At 44.6% G+C, this 20,570-nt stretch overlaps 1 protein-coding gene and 1 pseudogene across 3 annotated transcripts in view; one reads left to right on the top strand and one right to left on the bottom strand.

Annotated features, from left to right (window-relative positions):
• Window positions 1-11,139, top strand: part of LOC115168842 (nucleolar complex protein 2 homolog) — a 50,651-nt pseudogene extending 39,512 nt beyond the window's left edge.
• Window positions 11,140-12,815: 1,676 nt separating this feature from the next.
• LOC115168931 (sterile alpha motif domain-containing protein 11) overlaps window positions 12,816-20,570 on the bottom strand; it is a 100,919-nt gene continuing 93,164 nt past the window's right edge. For 2 of the 3 annotated variants that reach the window (XM_029724458.1, XM_029724460.1), the window contains exons 11-13: window positions 15,648-15,778; window positions 15,091-15,201; window positions 12,816-14,657 (exon numbers count right to left, since the gene is read on the bottom strand). In XM_029724458.1, the coding sequence (XP_029580318.1) occupies window positions 14,385-14,657; window positions 15,091-15,201; window positions 15,648-15,778 (515 nt within the window). In that variant the 3' untranslated portion in view covers window positions 12,816-14,384. The remainder of the gene's footprint in view (window positions 14,658-15,090; window positions 15,202-15,647; window positions 15,779-20,570) is intronic. The other variant, XM_029724459.1, reaches the window with a different exon arrangement.

Below are 20,570 nucleotides of genomic sequence, written 5' to 3'. Positions count from 1 at the left end.
AAGTGTTAAACAAATCAAAATCTATTTTAGATTTTAGATTCTTCAAAGTAGCAACCCTTTACCTTGATGACAGCTTTCAACACTTTTGGCATTCTCTCAACCAGCCTCATGAGGAATGCTTTCCAGCAGTCTTGAAGGAGTTCCCACATATGTTGAGCACCTGTTGGCTGCTTTTCCTTCACTCTGAGTTCCAACTCATCCCAAACCATCTCAATTGGGTTGAGGTCGGGTGATTGTGGAGGCCAGGTCTTCTGATGCAGCACTCCACCACTCTCCTTCTTGATCAAATAGCCCTTACACAGCCTGGAGGTTTGTTTTTGGTCATTGTCCTGTTGAAAAACAAATGATAGTCCCACTAAGCGCAAACCAGATGGGATGGCATATCGCTTCAGAAGGCTGTGTTAGCTATGCTAGTTAAGTGTATCTGGAATTCTAAATAAATCACTGACTGTGTCACCAGCAAAAGCACCATCACACCTTTTCCTCCATGCTTCATGGTGGAAACCACACATGCAGAGATCATCTGTTCACCTACTCTGCGTCTCACAAAGACACAGGGGTTGGAACCAAAAATCTCAAATTTGGACTCATCAGACCAAAGGACAGATTTCCACCGGTCTAATGTGGCCCAAGCAAGTCTCTTCTTATTATTGTTGTCCTTTAGTAGTCGTTTCTTTGTAGCAATTTGACCATGAAGGCCTGATTCATGGAGTCTCCTCTGAACACTTGATGTTGAGATGTGTCTGTTACTTGAACTCTATGAAGCATTTATTTGGGCTGCATTCTGAGGTGCAGTTAACTCTAATGAACTTATTCTCTGCAGCAGAGGTAACTCTGGGTCTTCCTTTCCTGTGGCGTTCCTCATGAGAGCCAGTTTCATCATAGCGCTTGATGGTTTTTGCGACTGCACTTGAAGAAACATTCAAAGTTCTTGAAATATTCCGCATTGACTGACCTCTTAAAGTAATGATGGATGGTAGTTTTCTCTGCTTATTTGAGCTGTTCTTGCCATAATATGGACTTGGTCTTTTACCAAATATGGCTATCTTCTGTATACCACCACTACCTTGTCACAACACAACTGATTGGCTCAAACGCTTTAAGAAGGAAAGAAATTCCACAAATTAACTTTGGACCATTCACACCTGTTAATTGAAATGCATTCCAGGTGACTACCTCATGAAGCTGGTTGAGAGAATGCCAAGAGTGTGCAAAGCCTTCATCAAGGCAAAGGGTGGCTACTTTGAAGAATCTCAAATATAAAATATATTTTGATTTGTTTAACACTTTTATGGTTACATGATTCCATATGTGTTATTTCATAGTTTAATGTCTTAACTTTTATTCTACAATGTAGAAAATAGTAAAAATAAAGAAAAAAACGTTGAATGAGTAGGTGTGTCCAAACTTTTGACCTGTACTGTATATCAATACTTTGTGGCAAGTTAGCTTTAGCTTGCGCTAGTCAACTGTGCCTCTGCCAAGACGCCTGCATTTTCATCCTTATAGTTTGTTCTGCATCTTCTTTTTAAATAGTGAGCCAACATATTTACAGCACATTTATTTCCATGACTGATCAAATCTCCTTTTCTCATGTTCTCTCTTGTCTCTCTACAGCAGACATATAGTGAGCAATATGTGTGCAATATCAAATAGCAATAAAATTGCACTACCGAATCGCGATATATATATAGAACCGAGAGAATCGCAATACATATCGTATCGGTACCTAAGTATCGTGACATTGTATCGTTGAGCTCCCTGGCAATTCACAGCCCTAGTTATCAGACATTGCGACTTTTTCAGCAGCCAAGGCTGATGCTTCTTCAATCATGTGATGGGTCATCAATGGTTGATTCTTTAGTCATGTTTGTTTCATTCCAATTAGATAACTAATTCTTTCTGAGAATAGCTTTGAAGCTGAACAAAACTATTTTAAATCACCCCGCTCCAAGAGTCCAATTGTGCCAAAAGGTCATAAAAGTCAGCATGCACGCGCACACAGATGTCATTTGGGGAGCACTCAAAACCACTGCCCAGAGTCCCACTCCCAGTACAACCCCTTCCCAAAACTCATGCCCACCAGTCTAGGAGAGCTCACGTTGGAAGTGCCTGTGAAGGTCTCCTCCTGCTGAGAGCATTTAACCATCATGCTTCGCCTGACCCCTAACCCCCTGACCGCTCCTTTGGCTGTGTTCGTTACACACAGACAGTGAGGAGATAAGAGGCTACACACACACGCACGCACGCACACACACACGCAGACACGCACAGCGGCAGCCTCAGTGAAACCTGAGTAGGAAGCGGAGGAAGGGAGAGAAATTCTGGAGGAGACATCCCTATGTAAACACTGGCGCTGGTTGAAGGACGGCTCTGTGGTCATTAGATGTTCTTAATAGGTTTGAACCAGCCACCCCCCTACCCTTCCTCACCTTAATTAGTGAAGGTTTGCGTGTGTGTGTGCTTGCGTGTGCAGAAATGCAATTTCCTGTGTGTTCTCCTCTCTCTCATTGTATGCACTCTCCACCTGCCCCACCAAACACACACACACTCCCAAGGCTGCATTGCTTTGCTCCCTCCAGTCCTGACTGAGTGCCTCGCCCCGGACTCGCGATAAATATTTAAGATTGTTTAGTAGTGAAATTAGAGGGGTGTCTCTGTAATTTAGCCTTGGAGAAATGTGTGTGTCTGTGTGCATGCGCGCCGGTACAGACCAAGAGACAGACAGACAGCGTGGCACCGGGGGCAGCGCCTATCGCCACGGCTCCCAGCCCAGTGGAGCCGGTCGCCATGGCATCCGTCCCCGTGCTGCACTGCAGCCAGATAGAGGCCCGTCTTCGGCTGCCGCGGAAAGGCCATTGCTCCCCTCTGGTCCCAGACACAAAAACACACCCCCACACATCACCCAGACTGAGAGTTAGCCTAATTAATGATTACCCCCTACCCTCTCTCTACTGTACAATAGAAATACAATATTCAGAACCACACGGAGTGAGCACTAGTTATTGGATATGCCGATGAGTTGTAATTGAAGCATTGAGTGTGCCTTGTAGCATCGTGAGTGTACATTCACGCATTTTAGTATTATCTTTCACTCTTATCTGTTAGTTTTGAATATGTATTAAACATGCAACTGAAAACGGTGTTTCATTGTCCTCAGATCACATTTGAATGTGTCTGAACTGAAGCATAAATATATTTTTTCTTAGTAGGCTTATGCTTTTTTGTATATATTTTGAGACATAGGGTTTTTGCCCAATATCCCAAGTAGGTGAACTAGGTGTGAGAGAACTGTAGAAACCAAAATATTGCCCTTAATCCGATAGCGTTGTTTTGTCTGGGTTTGAAGTGTTTTCAAAAGCCCTTGCTCTTTTTCTGTTCACTTCCTATCCTCTTTGCGACGAGGACCAGCCTAATAACCGCCACTGCAAATTGTCATAAATAGGTTTATCTAACTGACGAAGGAAGCCGTGGTCTATGCAGTCTATTGGATTTGGAGGTCAGATAATCCTATTGGGCCTGATCAATACCATCCGCAAAGACCTTTAGGGGAAGGGCTGGCGTAGATCCTCCAAGTCTCCTCTTTCAGCCTCTCCGCTCTCTTTCTTTCATCTTTCTCTCTCGCTCTGTCTTTTTCCCTTTATCTCTCTTAGGCTCTGTCTTTTCTTTCTCTCCCTCACTGTCTCTCTCTTGTGATCTGTCTTTATCTCTGCTTTTTTCTCTCTCTCAGTTGGGGCGGTATTGGGCGATGGCTTACTGAGCTCGCTAATGAAGCAAATAATGTTTGAAATCTAGATTCCAGTGAAAATACACCAGAATACCTCAACGTTTTGATTGAATCAGATATAAGGAAAAGAATGAGCACCCTTGCACTGCCAAGACAATAATACCTCAAAACAGACACAAATGCAGAGTGGCTATGTAACAAGTGTGTTTCATGCTGTCGTGTGTGTGCAGGCAAAGTGGAGGAGGGCACCCCCCTTACCAGGTACTACAGCCAGTAGAAGAAGCTGAGGGAGAAGGAGATCCAGCTGGAGATCTCTTGGAAGGAGAGGGTAACTATCAGACGCACAACACCAATCAACAAAGTAACCGCTTTAGGGCCAAAGACAGTATTTTCAGGACATTCATTAAAATTAATTAATGACCTGATCCTATTTAATGAACTATACATATAACTTGGAAAGTTTGAGTAGATAATACATTGTTGTCAATGGGAGTTTGGGACAAAAGTTTCATGCACACATATTAGAAATGTGATTGTTTATTCGTTTTTGATGATTTTTTTTCAGTGTGGTCAGTTCTCTACAATTTCCAAGTTTTAGGAAACAAACTGAATTGTAGGCCAATTAATTTACTTAAGAAACCTGTCAAAGTCGTCAATGTGGCCCCAGGTTTGTTATACATGGTCCCAAATCACCTGTATGACAAAACGTTTTCCATAACACAACATTTTGAAATGGAACTGCATATTGACTATTCCTCTCTCGGTTAAGATGGAAGACTTGGAGCTTCCTGAGATCAAACACAGGAAAATTCAGCAGAGAAGGCGGTGGACAAGAAGGAGCTCAAGGATCTCTTTGAGTCTTACAGCGACTCGGATGACGATGGAGGACTCAAATTCAAAATAACTAATTCCATTCGCATACACAGCAGGGTCCTGTTTAGAGCCGACCAAAAATATGCTTCAAATGTAAACTTTTTACATTGTGACATTAGTGACACATGAGAATGGCCATCTGTTCAGATAAGCATGATATTCCCTTATTTCATAATTTTTATTGAATATCGGTTATCTGTGAAATTATCGTCTGATACTAATATAGCCATAAAAGGCCAATATCGTCCGCAAATATCAGTGAACTGATATAGTGGTCTGGCTCTAGTCCTGTTCATTAGTCATCAAATGGAAGGAAAACGGATCGAAGCAAGGTCCAAAGCGAGGTCTTCAGTAAGGCCATTCTACCGCCAATGTTTGTGTATGGAGATTGCATGTCCGTGTGCTCGATTTTATACACCTGTCAGCAACCGGTGTGGCTGAAATAGCTGAATCCACAAATTTGAAGGTTTACTTTTGTATATATAGTGTATCTTTGAGTTCCAGTGGAGACTCTTCATATCCTCCTTGGTGGTTCCAAATGTAATGTTCAAAAAAAGGTTCCGTTGTAGTCTGCCGCCCAATGAGGCCTATGCACTCGCAATGGCCAATCTGCATTCCGCACGCTCAGTATCTCAAAGCCATACCAAACATCTTCTTTGTAAAATAGTTGCTATCGAGTTAAAAAATGTAAGTTGAGAAATAAAGTATAACGACAAAGCTGAGAACATCCTCTCCAACTGAGACAACAGGATAGGTGTGTTTCCCCCCCAATTGGATTTTAAAATGTTATTCAATCAGAACACCCTTTTCCCCCTAAGCGTTTTGTTTCCCCAGGAAAGGATAGAGAGAGTGGCTCGCTCGACACAGCAGCAGGCCCCAAGCGAAAAGGTACAGGGCAGACAGGCAGACACTTTCATTAGAGGAATCATAAGGATACTGTTTGACCAAATCATGGTTTTAGCCTCCTAAAAAAATATGATGTTTAGAGTGAGGTGAACGAACGTGCAGCTCGCACCGATGCGACCTAATATATATTTTTTTACTCTCACAGACAAGTCAAAGGGTTGCAAAATGCGACTAAATGGTTGCAGTCTGAAGTCTTGCAGTCAAGGCATACATTGCCTGATGCTTCTCTAGCCAGTAAATGCCCTGGTAGACTCTCTTACCGGATGCTCATGCTTACACTATGCCTGTCTTGGCCACCAGGAGGCTGTATTGAGTTACATAGAGGCCATCTACAGACTGTTGGCCAGCAGCACAGAAGCACAGTCTTAACACACCCACACATACATACAAGAACACACACACACCGTGTAGTAGGCTATTCAGCCCTGCCTCTATGGCAAGGATACAGCTCCCTTTCCGGGATGAACATTTGGCCTCGCTCTTTTTGGAATATGACGTTACTTCCCTAATCCTGAGTCAGTAAAGCTGTATGAAAGTCGGTGTTAGTGAATCCTGCTCCCATTTCAGACTGGATCATTCTGAAGAAATGGACAAGGGGCCATAGTGTTGCTAAGCTGCCCTCTCAGCAAGACCTGAGAAACCTCTGTCCATTTTGTTGATGTCCCTACTTCTGTCTTTCTTTCTCTCTTTATCCTTAAATAAGAATTTGTTCTTAACTGACTTGCCTAGTTAAATAAAGGTTACATTTCTCTCTTCCCACTTTCTCTCACCTATATTTTTCTCTTTCTCCTTCTATTTTTCTCTCTCTCCCTATCCTCCTGTATTTCTCTCTTTCCTCCCTCTCTCTCTATCCATCTCCCTCTATCCATCTCCCTTTCCATCTTCCTATATTTATCTCCCTCCCCCTTTCTCTCTCCTTCTATATTTTTCTCTCAGCTGTCACTCCCTTCTTCCTTTAGCCTCTGTGTCTGGCCCTCTGCTCTGGGTCATCCACAGGACACGGGCATGGCAGGAGCCCTCTTTCACAGCTTTACAGTTGGATACACTCGAGGGGGGGAAAGAACCGTAGAGGTCGGAAGGAGAGAGGGAGAGAGTAGAGTGAGGGGGCGTTAGGGGATTTTTTTGCATCTGGTCCTCATTGTAGGGAGAGTCCCCGCAAAACGGCGGGCAGCTGCCGGCGAAATGCCGGCCCTCCCCTCCCTCACCCCGACGGCCCGTCCCGCCCCCTCCGTCCCCTTCTCTCTCACAGGAAGCGCAGCCTTGGATCCCGGTGGGGGTTCCTAATTCAAACCAGTCCACTGGAACTGCCAGAGGTGGCCACTCCCCACTACATTCCCCTCTGCTCTCCTCCAGCTCCCAGGGCTTAACTGGCTGCCCCTGAATGTCCTCCATATGCACACAAGCATGCACAGACACACACACAAACATGCACGCAAGTCCGCGCACGCATGTTTGAGAGAATGAGAGGGGGAGAGTGTGAGGGGGAGAGTGTGAGGGGGAGAAGGCTGGTTTCTGTAAATGTTGGGGAATAAGTCATAGGTCGTATGGGGTCAGACAGGCATGTAGATCCCGCTGTCCCTCCCAACCCCAGTGAGGGGGTGCGTTTCAAGTTTGAAAGTTTACAGGTGTAAAACAGTACAGTAAAATTCTTATCTTGAGAGCTCTTTCCCAACAATACAGTGATAATAATAGTAATGTAGATAATAAGGATAGAAAATGGAATAAAAAACATACAAGGATTGCGATATAAGTTGAAGAAACACGCGATATACAGGTCCATGCCAGTAACTTATTCATTGTGCAGGGCACTGGAGTGGTTGATGTGGGTTTATACATACAAACGTACTGGTAGTAGGATATACATGTAAACAGGGCTGAAAAGTGACTAGTAGTAGGAATATATACAAATGGTAATATGCAGTATACATATAAACATGCGCAATAGTGACCAGTAGCATGATAAAGCAGTTTGTGTATGTGGGTAGGAAAAAGAGGGAGGGAAGATGGGGAGAGATTGGGTGTTTTCTCTGAAAATGATGCCATGTTTTGGGAGCTCCTGGGCAGAGGAAGTGGCCACATTGGTGTTGCCATGTGTTACCGACCAATTAGGCCCTTCTGTGGGGCTGGGGAGTCTAGGTAATAATAGGAGAAGAGGATCATGGGAAGAAATGGTTGAGCGAGGAAGTAAAAAAGGTTCTCAAAGGAAGTGTCCACACCTCTCTCCCTCTCTCTCCCCGGCCACCAGCATCTCATCAAACTCCACTTCAAAGTCCAGGGACCACTCTGCAGTAGCCTCTGCTACACACACACATTTTAAATACTTTATTTGAATCCACCAATCAAATTCACAAAAAAAGGATCCAAACATTTCAAAGGTCCATGTATGCATGGCACTCAAGTGTACAGAAAGCACCTCATTCTCCAAACAGCTAAGCTGCCCACGACAGCTGAAACAGAGCAGTACCTAGCCAATTGCTTTGCCCTCGTTTTTGTCAGGTCCGCAATCTGGAGGCCACGCCCTGCAAGTCTGTGTATGTGGCCGAGACTGCCAAATATCAGCACCACCAGCTTGCACCTCCACCCGAGGCTGTCCAAGCATGCCACGAGGGGCTGGTATTTAAGTAGCTTCTCTGTAAAGTCCTGCTCCATGTAGCCATCCAATGAGCAGCCCACTTCCACAATTAGCGCCTCCCCCCACAACAACAATATCTGGCGTATTTGGCACACAAGAAAACACATCAACATCAAACAAGCTTCCCCTTACACAAGAATGTGTATGCATATGTGCTGTTGGTGAGACTACTTGTCTCACCTTGCTGGCTGTAAGGTCAACAAGGCGGTCATTTCTAGCAATGTACAAATCCTTGTATGAACAGCAGCCATTCACAACATGGGCAAAGGACTCCATTACATTTGACTCATGTAGAATACAAATTGGGTCATGGTTTGCAGGGTACCAGAGTGCTAGATTATATTTTGTTGGTAGAACTTGCAGCCTCGCCTTAACAGTAAAGGTGAGAATGTCCTCGCCAATGGCAGCATTCTGGTACATGGAACGGGAGATGGAGCGGTCAGCACAGTCCAGAACAGCGAGTTTCCCCTGCAGCCTCAGGCCGGTCCAGTGTTACAGTAGCTGGGAGACAGAGTGGACATCACAGTCCAGAACAGCGAGTTTCCCCTGCAGCCTCAGGCCGGTCCAGTGTTACAGTAGCTGGGAGACAGAGTGGTCAGCACAGTCCAGAGCAGAGAGTTTCCCCTGCAGCCTCAGGCCAGTCCAGTGTTACAGTAGCTGGGAGACAGAGTGGTCAGCACAGTCCAGAGCAGAGTTTCCCCTGCAGCCTCAGGCCAGTCCAGTGTTATGGTATCTGGATCTGTCTGATACAAAGGAGTGTTGTCCTGGATGTAAGATGAGATGTGCCATCATGGGTGACAGAAACCTCCACAACAACAACAACACACACACACTCACACTCATTAAAGCATAACATACACACACACATATTAAAGTACAACATACATATTTAAGCACAGCAAAACTAGCCTTCAGACAAACTCACTCACACAGACAGGACACAGGTGGCCATTTTACAGAGGAATTTGTAGCTGTCTGAAGTGATGCCTGGCTGCTATCTCTAGGCTATTTTCTATATTTAGGCTGCGAGGGAGTATAAGATGTGTGAAATTAGCTGTGGAAAACTGTAATGAGTATTTTGTGGCATGACTCTAATGTATTCTCAGCTCCATCCCCATATAGGTTATAGGGACTTCAAAGGTGGTTAGATTCTACCTACCTACCTGCACGAACATACCTCTGGGCTCATATTCATAAAATGTATCAGAATAAGAGAGCTGATCTAGGATCAGGTCCCCCATGTTCATTTAAACGTATTCATTATGATCCACAATGAAAACTGATTATAAATCCGCACTCCTACTCCGAGACACTATGAATAGCACCTGGTATGACAACTGCTCGGCCTCCGACCACAAGGCACTACAGGGTAGTGCATACGGACCAGTACATCACTGGGGCCAAGCTTCTTGCGATCCAGGACCTCTATACCAGGTGGTGTCAGAGGAAGGTCCTAAAAATTGCCAAAGAGTCATAGAGTGTTCTTTCTGCTACCTATCTATGTCCAAAAGGCTTCTTAACAGCTTCTACCACCAAGCCGTAAGACTCCTGAACAGCTAACCAAATGGCTACACGGACTATTTTACCCCATTTTACGCTGCTGCTACTCTCTGTTGATTATCTATGCATAGTCACTTTACCTCTACCTACATGTACATATTACCTCAATTACCTCGACTAACCTATGCCCCCGCACATTGACTCAGTACCGCTACCCCCTATATATCCTTGTTACTGTTATTTTATTGTTGCTCTTTAATTATTAGCATTTTTTCTTTTTTCTTTGTATTTATTTGTTAACTTCAGTTTATTTAGTAAATACTTTCTTAACACTTATTTTTTTCTTAACTGCGTTGTTGGTTAAAGGTTTGTAAGTAAGCAATTCACTGTAAGTTCTACACCTGTTGTATTCTGCACATGTGACAAATGACATTTGATTTGAATACAGGCCCTGAAGTGTTCAAAGTGTACATTATAAGTGTATAGCATTAAACCTATCTTTAAAATTTTGTATCTGACTCTCATCCGTAAAGCCAAGTCCAAGCTAATGAGTATTACATTTTCACTGGTTCTTAAAATCCTATCTCTCCTTCCTCTCGCCAGACAAAAAGGAGGGCTCTGACGACGATGATGATCTTCAGCAAGAGCTGTCTGACCTGAGCAATGACAAGGGGGCGGAGGGAGACCAAGATGGCGCCTCAGGTTTGTGGACTGGCTTCTCTCTTACAGTATTGGACAAATATGCACTTTTCACACTACTGAGGGGTGCTAAGCCAAGTTATACTGTGCTGGCCTGGTTATGTATTCACTGTAGTTACTGGAACTGTACTAGCCAGCCATACAAGCCAGCACAGTACGTTTTGGGTCAGCACACTAGTGTGAAAAGGGTATTGCAAGACATACAGACCCGGTCCAGAAATTACCCCTAGCCTCCTACCACTTTTGATTTGGCAGATCTGTAGGGAATATGATGGGTGTATGCAAAATGGTGATGGCTCCACCTAGCCTTCAAATTCAGCGCAGGGTAGCTTCCAACATATTGTTTACTTCTTGTCTTTTATTAGGAAACCTGCCGTATTTTCCACTGAAATCAAACCCATTGTGGTCACAAATACCCACCATCACGTGTCTGCATTTTAAATCCATTGCTGCCTGATATTAGCACTCATTATTTACTTGGGAAGTATTGTAGAGTGATTGTTTTCTACACATAGTCCAGTAGTCCAGACATTTTTCACTCTCACTTAAAGGGACAATCAGGGATTGGTACATCCTTTTTTTGGCCTTTGGCTTTGTTGTTTGAATCCCAGATTTGCCCCTTCAAATGAATCCCTCCTTCATGAGCTTCCTTCCTCAATAGATGGTAGTAATGGTGAGGATGAAGATGTAAACAGGGTTAAAGCCTCCAAGGCCAATGCAGCTGTCCAGCGTGGCTCTGAAAGAGTTGGCCGAGGGAGATGAGGACTTGGTGGAAAACCTAGAGCAGTCCGTCCAGGACTGAGACACACACACACACACACACACACACACGGTTGGGGGTGGAGAGGAGTAGAGCGTTGGCTTGTACATTTAATCATTACTGCCTTCCTGTTGGACACTTTTCTACATTTATTTTATTTGACTTATTTTGTTTTATTTTGCTCCTTCAATGTGTACAGCACAAACATGTCCTAAAAGTTATTGTACATTGCAAACAAATATTAAATACTTCCGAGACTACTCTGTTGGTTTCTGTGTGAAACACCCTACTGATGCAATGCTTTCTCATTTCAGCGTACAGGATTATGTAGTGTGGTGGGTTGTAAGCCAATAATTGCGTACATGAGCACCTGTGTTTCCCTGTTTGAACTTTGGTTTCCTGAGCGTTAACCAGGATGGAATTTAGCAACGGCCATTTGTTAGAAGAAAGGTATTGACTACACTGTGCTACGCTATTCTATGGTGGGCTGGACCAGGCTGTGTCGGGTAAGGGGACAGAGGGAGGCTTCAACCCGCCAGGCGTGCCAGTCTTCTCTGCCTGCCAGGCGTGCCAGTCTTCTCTGCCCAGGCGGTGAAGCAGAAACAGACTGGCCTGTTTCCCTGCCAACCAAACCCCCCGCACACTCCCTCCTCCACTCATTCCCTCTTTCCCCTCTCTCTAAGTACTTGTGTAGGTCTGAATGGAGTGGATAGGTATAAGCAATATGGCCGACATTCCACCTTGCCTTGCAGCAAGACATAACTGATGCTGCGAACTTTCTTGACTAAAGCTCTCCTCTTTATGCAGTGTTTGCAGTGTTATCTTTAAGACGTTTTAAAGGGTGTGTGCATTCAGTACTTGTACATGATGGCAACCAGTTAAGTAGTGCTGCTGCTTCAGTTTCAACTGTTCTGCCTGCGGCTACGGAACCCTGACCTGTTCACCGGACGTGCTTGTTGCACCCTCGACAATTACTATGATTATTATTATTTGACCATGCTGGTCATTTACGAACATTTTAACATCTTGACCATGTTCTGTTATAATATCCACCCGGCACAGCCAGAAGAGGACTGGCCACCCCTCATAGCCTGGTTCCTCTCTAGGTTTCTTCCTAGGTTTTTGGCCTTTCTCAGGAGTTTTTCATAGGGAGTTTTTCCCAGCCACCGTGCTTCTTTCACATGCATTGCTTGCTGTTTGGGGTTTTAGGCTGGGTTTCTGTACAGCACTTTGAGATTTCAGCTGATGTACGAAGGGCTATATAAATACATTTGATTTGATTTGATTTGATTTGAAGTAGAGCTGAAGACCAAGCCAATGAAAGCCCAGGAGTGGCCCATAGGAGATAGATGTGTTTGACAGCTTCAGTGGAAACTCTGTTTTCTTTGAAGGCTAAAGGTGGGTGTGTGCACGTATGCATGTAGGCGGAAGGGTCAGGTTTATCCCCACAGGCAGGGAGGCCTTGGCCTGCGGCTGAACCTCACACTGACAGCTGGTGTTGACCTGAACCATGCCCCAGGGGTCCACTCCCCTGCAAACACACACACACACACAACGACAGGGAAGAGCACACACACAGGGAAAAGCAGGGGATCAGATACTATCAGAATTTCACTGCTCCAGCAATACAAAGCAAGCACACACCATTTAGCAGTCAGAGAAAACCCACTAGAAAAGGTATTCACTGATAAGTGAGGTGTAGGAAAAAAAGCAGTCGATAGTTTCTGTAGGATTTATTTTACCAAGTGGCGAATAGAAAAATAGGATCAAGACAAAACAGTGATGGGAAATCTAGACCATTTTAATTCATTGCTTACACATAGTTAAAAAAAATCCTTTAACAAATTCAAAGATTTGCATTTAGCGCTTTGTGCCTTTTCCCTGCAATCAAGGGAAAACAAAGTAAATGTTCTTTGGAATCCATTGTGAGGACTAAGTATTATACATATCTCTTCATCTAACTACAGCAAAAGTCCTATAAATATTATTTCCTAATTTATATTGCTGAAGTAGCATTTCATTTTGGGGCTTCTTTTAATATAAAACATTTGAAGAAAGAAAACTGCAAACAAAAAAGTTTGGAACAAAAGTACCACCAAAAGTTAGCAAGTCACATTTTGTTCAGTCATAAAGATTTTTCCCCATGCAACTACATTTAATTTGAAAAAAATTTGTAAAAGTACCATGTATGTAACCTACAGGATATTTTCAGCTTAAGCATGATTCTGTACAATTCGGCATGTTTGTATATCCCACAGTAGTTAACACGATTATGCAATAACATTAGCCCTATGAGCCGAAGCCACCGTTTCGTCACTGTCCTGTATCAGTAACATTTGAGTGTGTCAGAGAAAGAACTCTGCCTATAGGCCGATGGCTTATGGGCACAACTGTGGCATGTACCTAGAACACCTTGTATAAACATTCCCCCTTGTTTCACCTTACAAGGAGTCTCCCTTGTCTTTTAAAGACAGTCATATGAGGTACTGGGCCCACTGGGATCTTTTATGTACCCCACCTCTCCCTAAGACTAGCCATTTTGCCCACAAAGCAACAAAAAAAAAACACCGGAAACAAACATGGAATATTGTTCCTTATTTCACACATCTTTGGTTTTGGACTGTGGAATGCATAGTTGCAATAATGAAGGTTTTTTGGAGTTCCTTTCAGTGTATGCTTTCACTCCAGCCTCCAGAATTCTCAGTTCCTCTGAGCTGTTTGGGCTCCTTAGACTGGAAGTGAGAAGAAAGGAGGGGAGGAAAAGAGCGAGAGAAAAGATGGAAGAGGCATCTCTCTTTTAAGTGCTGGGTGCCGCCGAGTATGCTGGGGAGCAGACAGAGGGAGAGAGGGGCTTCCTTCTTCAGCCCAGGAAGAAAGAGTTTCCGGTAGCGTCTGTCTGACTCAGAAGAATGTCGTAGTTCTGGGGCTTTGCTCTTTCTTTGGCAAGCTGTCTGAGACCAGCTGTCTGCTCTCTCTCTCGCTCTCTTTCTCCCTCTGTCGCTTCATCACATCTCTCCCTCCAGCCCACTGTTACGTCTTTGGATTCTGCTCGGCTACAACCACAGTGGAACTTGAAGTTGATTGGGCTGCTTTGATTAGTCCCTTTAGTTCATTTTTATTTTATTCACTTTTATATTTTTATTTTTTTTACAGTTTATTCCCCAAACCCAAAGGGAGATGTATGCCCAAAAGAGGAGGAAGGGGGTCAATTCAATGTCTGTTACAAGAGCTTTCTCTGTACCTATCTCCCTCCCTCCCTGTGCCTTCCCTGTGCAGTCAGTTGGGTCCTACGAGGGGGTCTTGGCCGCCTCGTAGCCCCCCGACACAGAGCCGTTGGCGTTCTCCTGCTTGGGGGAGGAGTGACAGGGGGGCGGGGGGCCGCTGTAGGGGGAAGAGCTGCTGCTGGCGGCGGAGAGGGGCCGCAGTGGGAGCGGCGCCAGGGGGGTGTCGGACGGCAGGAGGTCCCTGTCCGGGGGGCGCAGGGCAGATGGCGGCAGCGCCGGCGGGAGCGCCAGCGGGAAGCTGGTCATGTAGAAGATTCTGCCAACGCGCCGTGCCACCTGAGGAGAGAGAGAGAACGCCACATGTCGAGGTTAAAGCTGCTCAGCTCACAGTCTACATCGCAAATGGGCCCTGTCAAAAGTAGTGCACTATGTTGGGAATAGGGTGCAATTTGGGACGCACATCATGTCCTAGTGTTCTACTGTACCACCAGCCTGAGAGAGAGGAGAGGGTTAAGGGCTACGGTACGGTATGCCTGACAATCTGTGCACCGACAACGGACCGCACGTTTAGACGCTACACTATCTATCTGCTTTGACTAACTACGATACACTACTAGCTTCCATCACTCACAAACACACTCACACAAACACTTGAGGTTTACTCACACAAGAACAGTCTACTCATACAGCAAAAATAGGAACTTTGAGGCTGCACACACACACTCCTGAGGTGATGGTCCTGAGTGTGTGGCCAGTCAGTGGTGTGTACCTGAGAGCGTATCTTAAGTGCGGGGCCCAGCTTCAGTCCCATGATGTTGAGCAGGTGCTCCTCTGTGAGCAGCGGGAGGGTCTCTCCGTCGATGGCCTGCTCCCGAAACACCTTCAGGAGAGACACAGCCACTTCAGCCAGAGCTGAGACAGACACACACACACACTCATAAACATGCACAAACCCATGCATACACGCTCACACAGAGCATACACTCACACAGAGCTTGCATACACACTCACACCATTCTCAATCTTCCAACAGTGTGTGTGTGTATAACATTAAGGGGACCGTGGTGCTGTGAGAGATAACAGTGGTCTTACAGCTATAGAATCAACTCGAAACCAACTCTACTCTACTAATAGTAGAACTTCTGATTGAGGTGACAATATTAGATACTCTGGTCCTAAAGCCTTACTCTGCCCTACTCGGCTCTTCCACCAGCCCGACCCTGTTCCCTCTCTCCCTCTCTCTCTCCCTCTCTCTCTCTCTCTCTCTCTTTCTCTGGTTGAAAGGGTGGATAAACCAGACCCCTGCCATCCTGCCCTGGTCCTTACCTGGTTGTACTCGGCACAGCCGGCCAGGCCGCCCACGAAGCCACACACCTCCTCCACACTCCACTTTCTGATGTCCTCCACTGGGGGCGCCGCTGAGTCCTCGCCGTCCATGAACATACCTCCCATACCACCTATGAGAGGAGAGAGGGTAGAGGGATGTTGTAAATGACTAAGTCATATTCATTAGGGCACTTTTTTATTTTTTTACAGTGGACGAAAATTTGTGTTTCTTATTGGGCAAGTTCAGGTCATTCTCTCCCTGTTTCAGTCCATTTTCTTCTATTTGGTGCCTGATGAATACGACCCAGGACAGACCTTGACCAGCAACTAGCATACACCCATTTCTCCAGCTAGCATACACCCATTTCTCTGTTTAATTTCTCGATCTCATTGTCCAAATCATGCAATTCTCTTTCACACACACACTTTTTCTCTCGAACTGTTGTTTTGTCCTCGCGGTTGTTTTGCAATTGTGTAAATGGACATTATATTTAATTGCTTTGAAAAATGTTTGCATTTAATAATATTTCATTTCACGTTTAAAAGTGTACTTGATCCATGTTTGCTAATTCTCACTGTTGTTGTTCCTAACTACTCCCTCTCTCTTTTCTCCCCCCCACCTCTTCTTCCACATGGTTGTGGTGATAACCCTGTGTGTAGAGGGGTCAGGGGGGGTCAGTGGCAGGGCCCCTTCCAGGGGGAGGTCTCCACGCTGCAGACACAGAAAGAGTACCGCTAATGTCTTTCATATGCCTGCCCAGGGGTGGTTGTGTGTGTGTGTGTGTGTGTGTGTGTGTGTGTGTGTGTGTGTGTGTGTGTGTGTGTGTGTGTGTGTGGGTGTATGTGGTTGTGTGTGTGTGTGGGTGTGTGTGCGTGCGTGTGTGCACATGCGTGCATAGGTGCGTGTTGGCTCCCACTGTGAAACTGGCTGTTTTGCCTCTGCTTTCCTAAGCAGTTTCTGTCTATGTTTTCAAACGTTCAAATCTCTCTCTATTTAATAACAGTCATTAGACACAGACAACTCAAACCAGGTTTCTAATTAACCCAAACAGAGTTGCTCTAATATGAAGGTTTGATTCTGTGTGTATTTGCGAGTTTAAGCTAGGGTGAATTCAAATGTCCTCCGGAGATTCAATGATTCCAAACCTCTTGGTGTAACAGTTAAGCGTTGTCTTGACATTCGCTGGATTCGGATTCACGGCCAGTTCAGGACTACCCCCTACATTAGTGTCAGAAGTGGGATGGAGCCTGAGGCCATCCGAGAGGCGTGGACACGTGAAGGACATGGTATAGAGAAGTGTGGGGATACACCCTCCCGAAGGACGGGGGTAGTGTAGCGACTTTAACCCAACACCTAGCGAGCTTGTCAAGAGTTTCAGGTGTTGGCTTGACAGTCGCTGGACCCAGGTGCAAGCACCGGTCGATGCTACCCCCCGAATTCGCTACAATATACTTTCATAGTTGGTTTCCATCCAGTTTGCTATATATTTCCATGCTACTTTTCTAAAATCTGCTTTAAAAAAATGCACATTTTCCCACCAGTTTCTATTCAACTGACTTGTTCCAGATTAAAAAATCTATGCGTCATAACGTAATGCATATAAAAAGCAATTAGTCGTGTAACTTTTAATTTACCGAAAAACAAAAACAAAAGTTTGATGTGTTTCCATTCTATTTTTATATCGGTCTATGTTTTCGCAGATACAGTTTGGAGGGTACATGATGAGGTTATGGATAAAGAGCAAGCTCATTTGTCAATTGGCAGCCAAGCACCGATCATCATGTCACAACCTTACAAATGAAGACCCTCACTAGTTATTGGAAAGGTGCATCAAGCTCATCACTGTGCACTTTTACCACCCTGTGAAGTTCATCGTAAGTTATTTCATCTGTAGCTTAGTAAACTGAATGTTTTTCAAGTCACAGTGGGAGGACTACACAACATAGCACTGTTTGACTGCAAGTTTACTTCGACATGATGGTTATGTTATCAATATTTGCACATAACTTTTTCGCCCGAATTGTCATAATCTATTTCACCCACAAAATAATTATCCCACCTTCTATAGCGTATTTTGTTTTGTTGACATTTGGAATGTTTACCGACAATTTTGCTGTTTCCAATAGGCCTGCCTGTTGTGACATTTTTTATCCAACATGTACAGTCGTGGCCAAAAGATTTGAGAATGACACAAATATTGATTTTCACAAAGTCTGCTGCCTCAGTTTGTATGATGGCAATTTGCATATACTCCAGAATGTTATGAAGTGTGATCAGATGAATTGCAATTATTTGCAAAGTCCCTCTTTGCCATGCAAATGAACTGAATCCCCAAAAAACATTTCCACTGCATTTCAGCCCTGCCACAAAAGGACCAGCTGACATCATGTCAGTGATTCTCTCGTTAACACAGGTGTGAGTGTTGACGAGGACAAGGCTGGAGATCACTCTGTCGTGCTGATTGAGTTCGAATAACAGACTGGAAGCTTCAAAAGGAGGGTGATGCTTGGAATCATTGTTCTTCCTCTGTCAACCATGGTTACCTGCAAGGAAACATGTGCCGTCATCATTGCTTTGCACAAAAATGGCTTCACAGGCAAGGATATTGCTGCCAGTAAGATTGCACCTAAATCAACCATTTATCGGATCATCAAGAACTTCAAGGAGAGCAGTTCAATTGTTGTGAAGAAGGCTTCAGGGCGCCCAAGAAAATCCAGCAAGCTCCAGGACCGTCTCCTAAAGTTGATTCAGCTGCGGGATCGGGGCATCACCAGTACAGAGCTTGCTCAGGAATGGCAGCAGGCAGGTGTGAGTGCATCTGCACGCACAGTGAGGCGAAGACTTTTGGAGGATAGCCTGGTGTCAAGAAGGGTAGCAAAGAAGCCACTTCTCTCCAGGAAAAACATCAGGGACAGACTGATATTCTGCAAAAGGTACAGGGATTGCACTGCTGAGGACTGGGGTAAAGACATTTTCTCTGATGAATCCCCATTCCGATTGTTTGGGGCATCCGGAAACACAACCATGAATAAAGGATGGTGTCAACATCCTCCGAGGGCAACTTCTCCCAACCATCCAGGAACAGTTTGGTGACAAACAATGCCTTTTCCAGCATGATGGAGCACCTTGCCATAAGGCAAAAGTGATAACTAAGTGGCTCGGGGAACAAAACATTGATATTTTGGGTCCATGGCCAGGAAACTCCCCAGACCTTAATCCCATTGAGAACTTGTGGTCAATCCTCAAGAGGCGGGGGGTCAAACAAAAACCCCACAAATTCTGACAAACTCCAAGCATTGATTATGCAAGAATGGGCTGCCATCAGTCAGGATGTGGCCCAGAAGTTAATTGACAGCATGCCAGGGCGGATTGCAGAGGTCTTGAAAAAGAAGGGTCAACACTGCAAATATTGACTCTTTGCATCAACTTCATGTAATTGTCAATAAAAGCCTTTGACACTTATGAAATGCTTGTAATTAATTATACTTCAGTACTCCATAGTAACATCTGACAAAAATATCTAAAGACACTGAAGCAGCAAACTTTGTGGAAATTAATATTTGTGTCATTCTCAAAACTTGGCCACGACTGTACATTACTGTACATTCCTCGCATAAAAAGGTTGGATGGAAACATGGTTACTGACTCTACTCCCCTTAATTGACCCATTTTTAGCTACAACGTCTGACTCTGTTGGAGAGGAGGTGTAGAACCACTGATCTACCTCAAAGTGAGGTGTCGAATCAGTGATCTACAAGTAGTATTCCCTGCCAAATAATAGGTTTTGTGTGATTAAGATTCGCAGAACTACGCCTCCCCTGGCTCAGGCCATCCACCCGGCAAACATGCGCACACAACCAGGCATTGATTGATTGATTGGAGACAGCTTGTGTCAGTTAAAGAAAATGTCATAAGATTTTCTACCTGCTGCAACAATAGTGGATAACGATGGAAATACCGGTAAAAGCATATTGCCTCAAAAAGTGCACCAAAACACATGGCCCTACCCATGAGTCCTGGGGTGTGTTCAGTACGACAGAACGGTGTTCAATGTTTAATTAAACAGAAACGGTACTGTACTGAACGACCAGTTGAAAAAGAACTTGGTTATGGTCGCCTAGATGGCGATTGTGTATGGTGTGCTGCACAAGTTTTGAGATTTGAAATGGCCACACCCATATTGATCAGGCCACACCCACCAAACATGAACAAACATACCTCAGAGGCTGTTGAAGAACGCACCGTTTTGGGGAAATGTGTCGTTCAATACAAACCGACACGCAATTTAGCAAACGTTGAACTGAACTGAACGCACCCCTGCCTTTATGGGCTCCCGAGTGGTGCAGTGGTCTAAGGCACTGCATCTCAGTGCAAGTGTAGTCACTACAGTCCCAGGTTCAAATCCAGGCTGTATCACATCTGGGCAGCGCACAATTGGCCCAGCGTCGTCTGGGTTTGGCTGGGGTAGGCCTTAATTGTAAATAACAATTTGTTCTTGACTAGTTAAATAAAAAATCGCGCTGAAAAGATATTATATAATGAGATTCCCACTAGTGTTTTTCGTCATAAAATCTGTTTTTAAACATAACCCTAAACTTAACTGTAACCTCACAGCCAACCCTAATACCTACCCCTAACCTTAAATAAAGAAATAAATCATGAATTTGTACAATATAGCCAATTCTGACTTTGCAGCTGGCCTATCTAAGGGGACATTTCTCAGTTCTGCCTCCAGGACAAGACTCATGACAATAAACACCAACCTGCTGGATATTCTGTCAAATACTGTACATCACCACAGAGAGCAGAGGAATGCCATCAATGCATTGACTCTAACTCTAGACAGTAACTCAATGTGACTGAAGCTAATGATGAACCAGGATCTATCAATCATACAAGGCCAGACAAATTTAAAAACCACA

This window comes from Salmo trutta, chromosome 30, assembly GCF_901001165.1.
Source record: "Salmo trutta chromosome 30, fSalTru1.1, whole genome shotgun sequence".
Taxonomy (NCBI): Eukaryota; Metazoa; Chordata; class Actinopteri; order Salmoniformes; family Salmonidae; genus Salmo; species Salmo trutta.
Note: the sequence above shows the minus strand (reverse complement) of the source record. Positions and strands in the feature narration are given on the sequence as shown.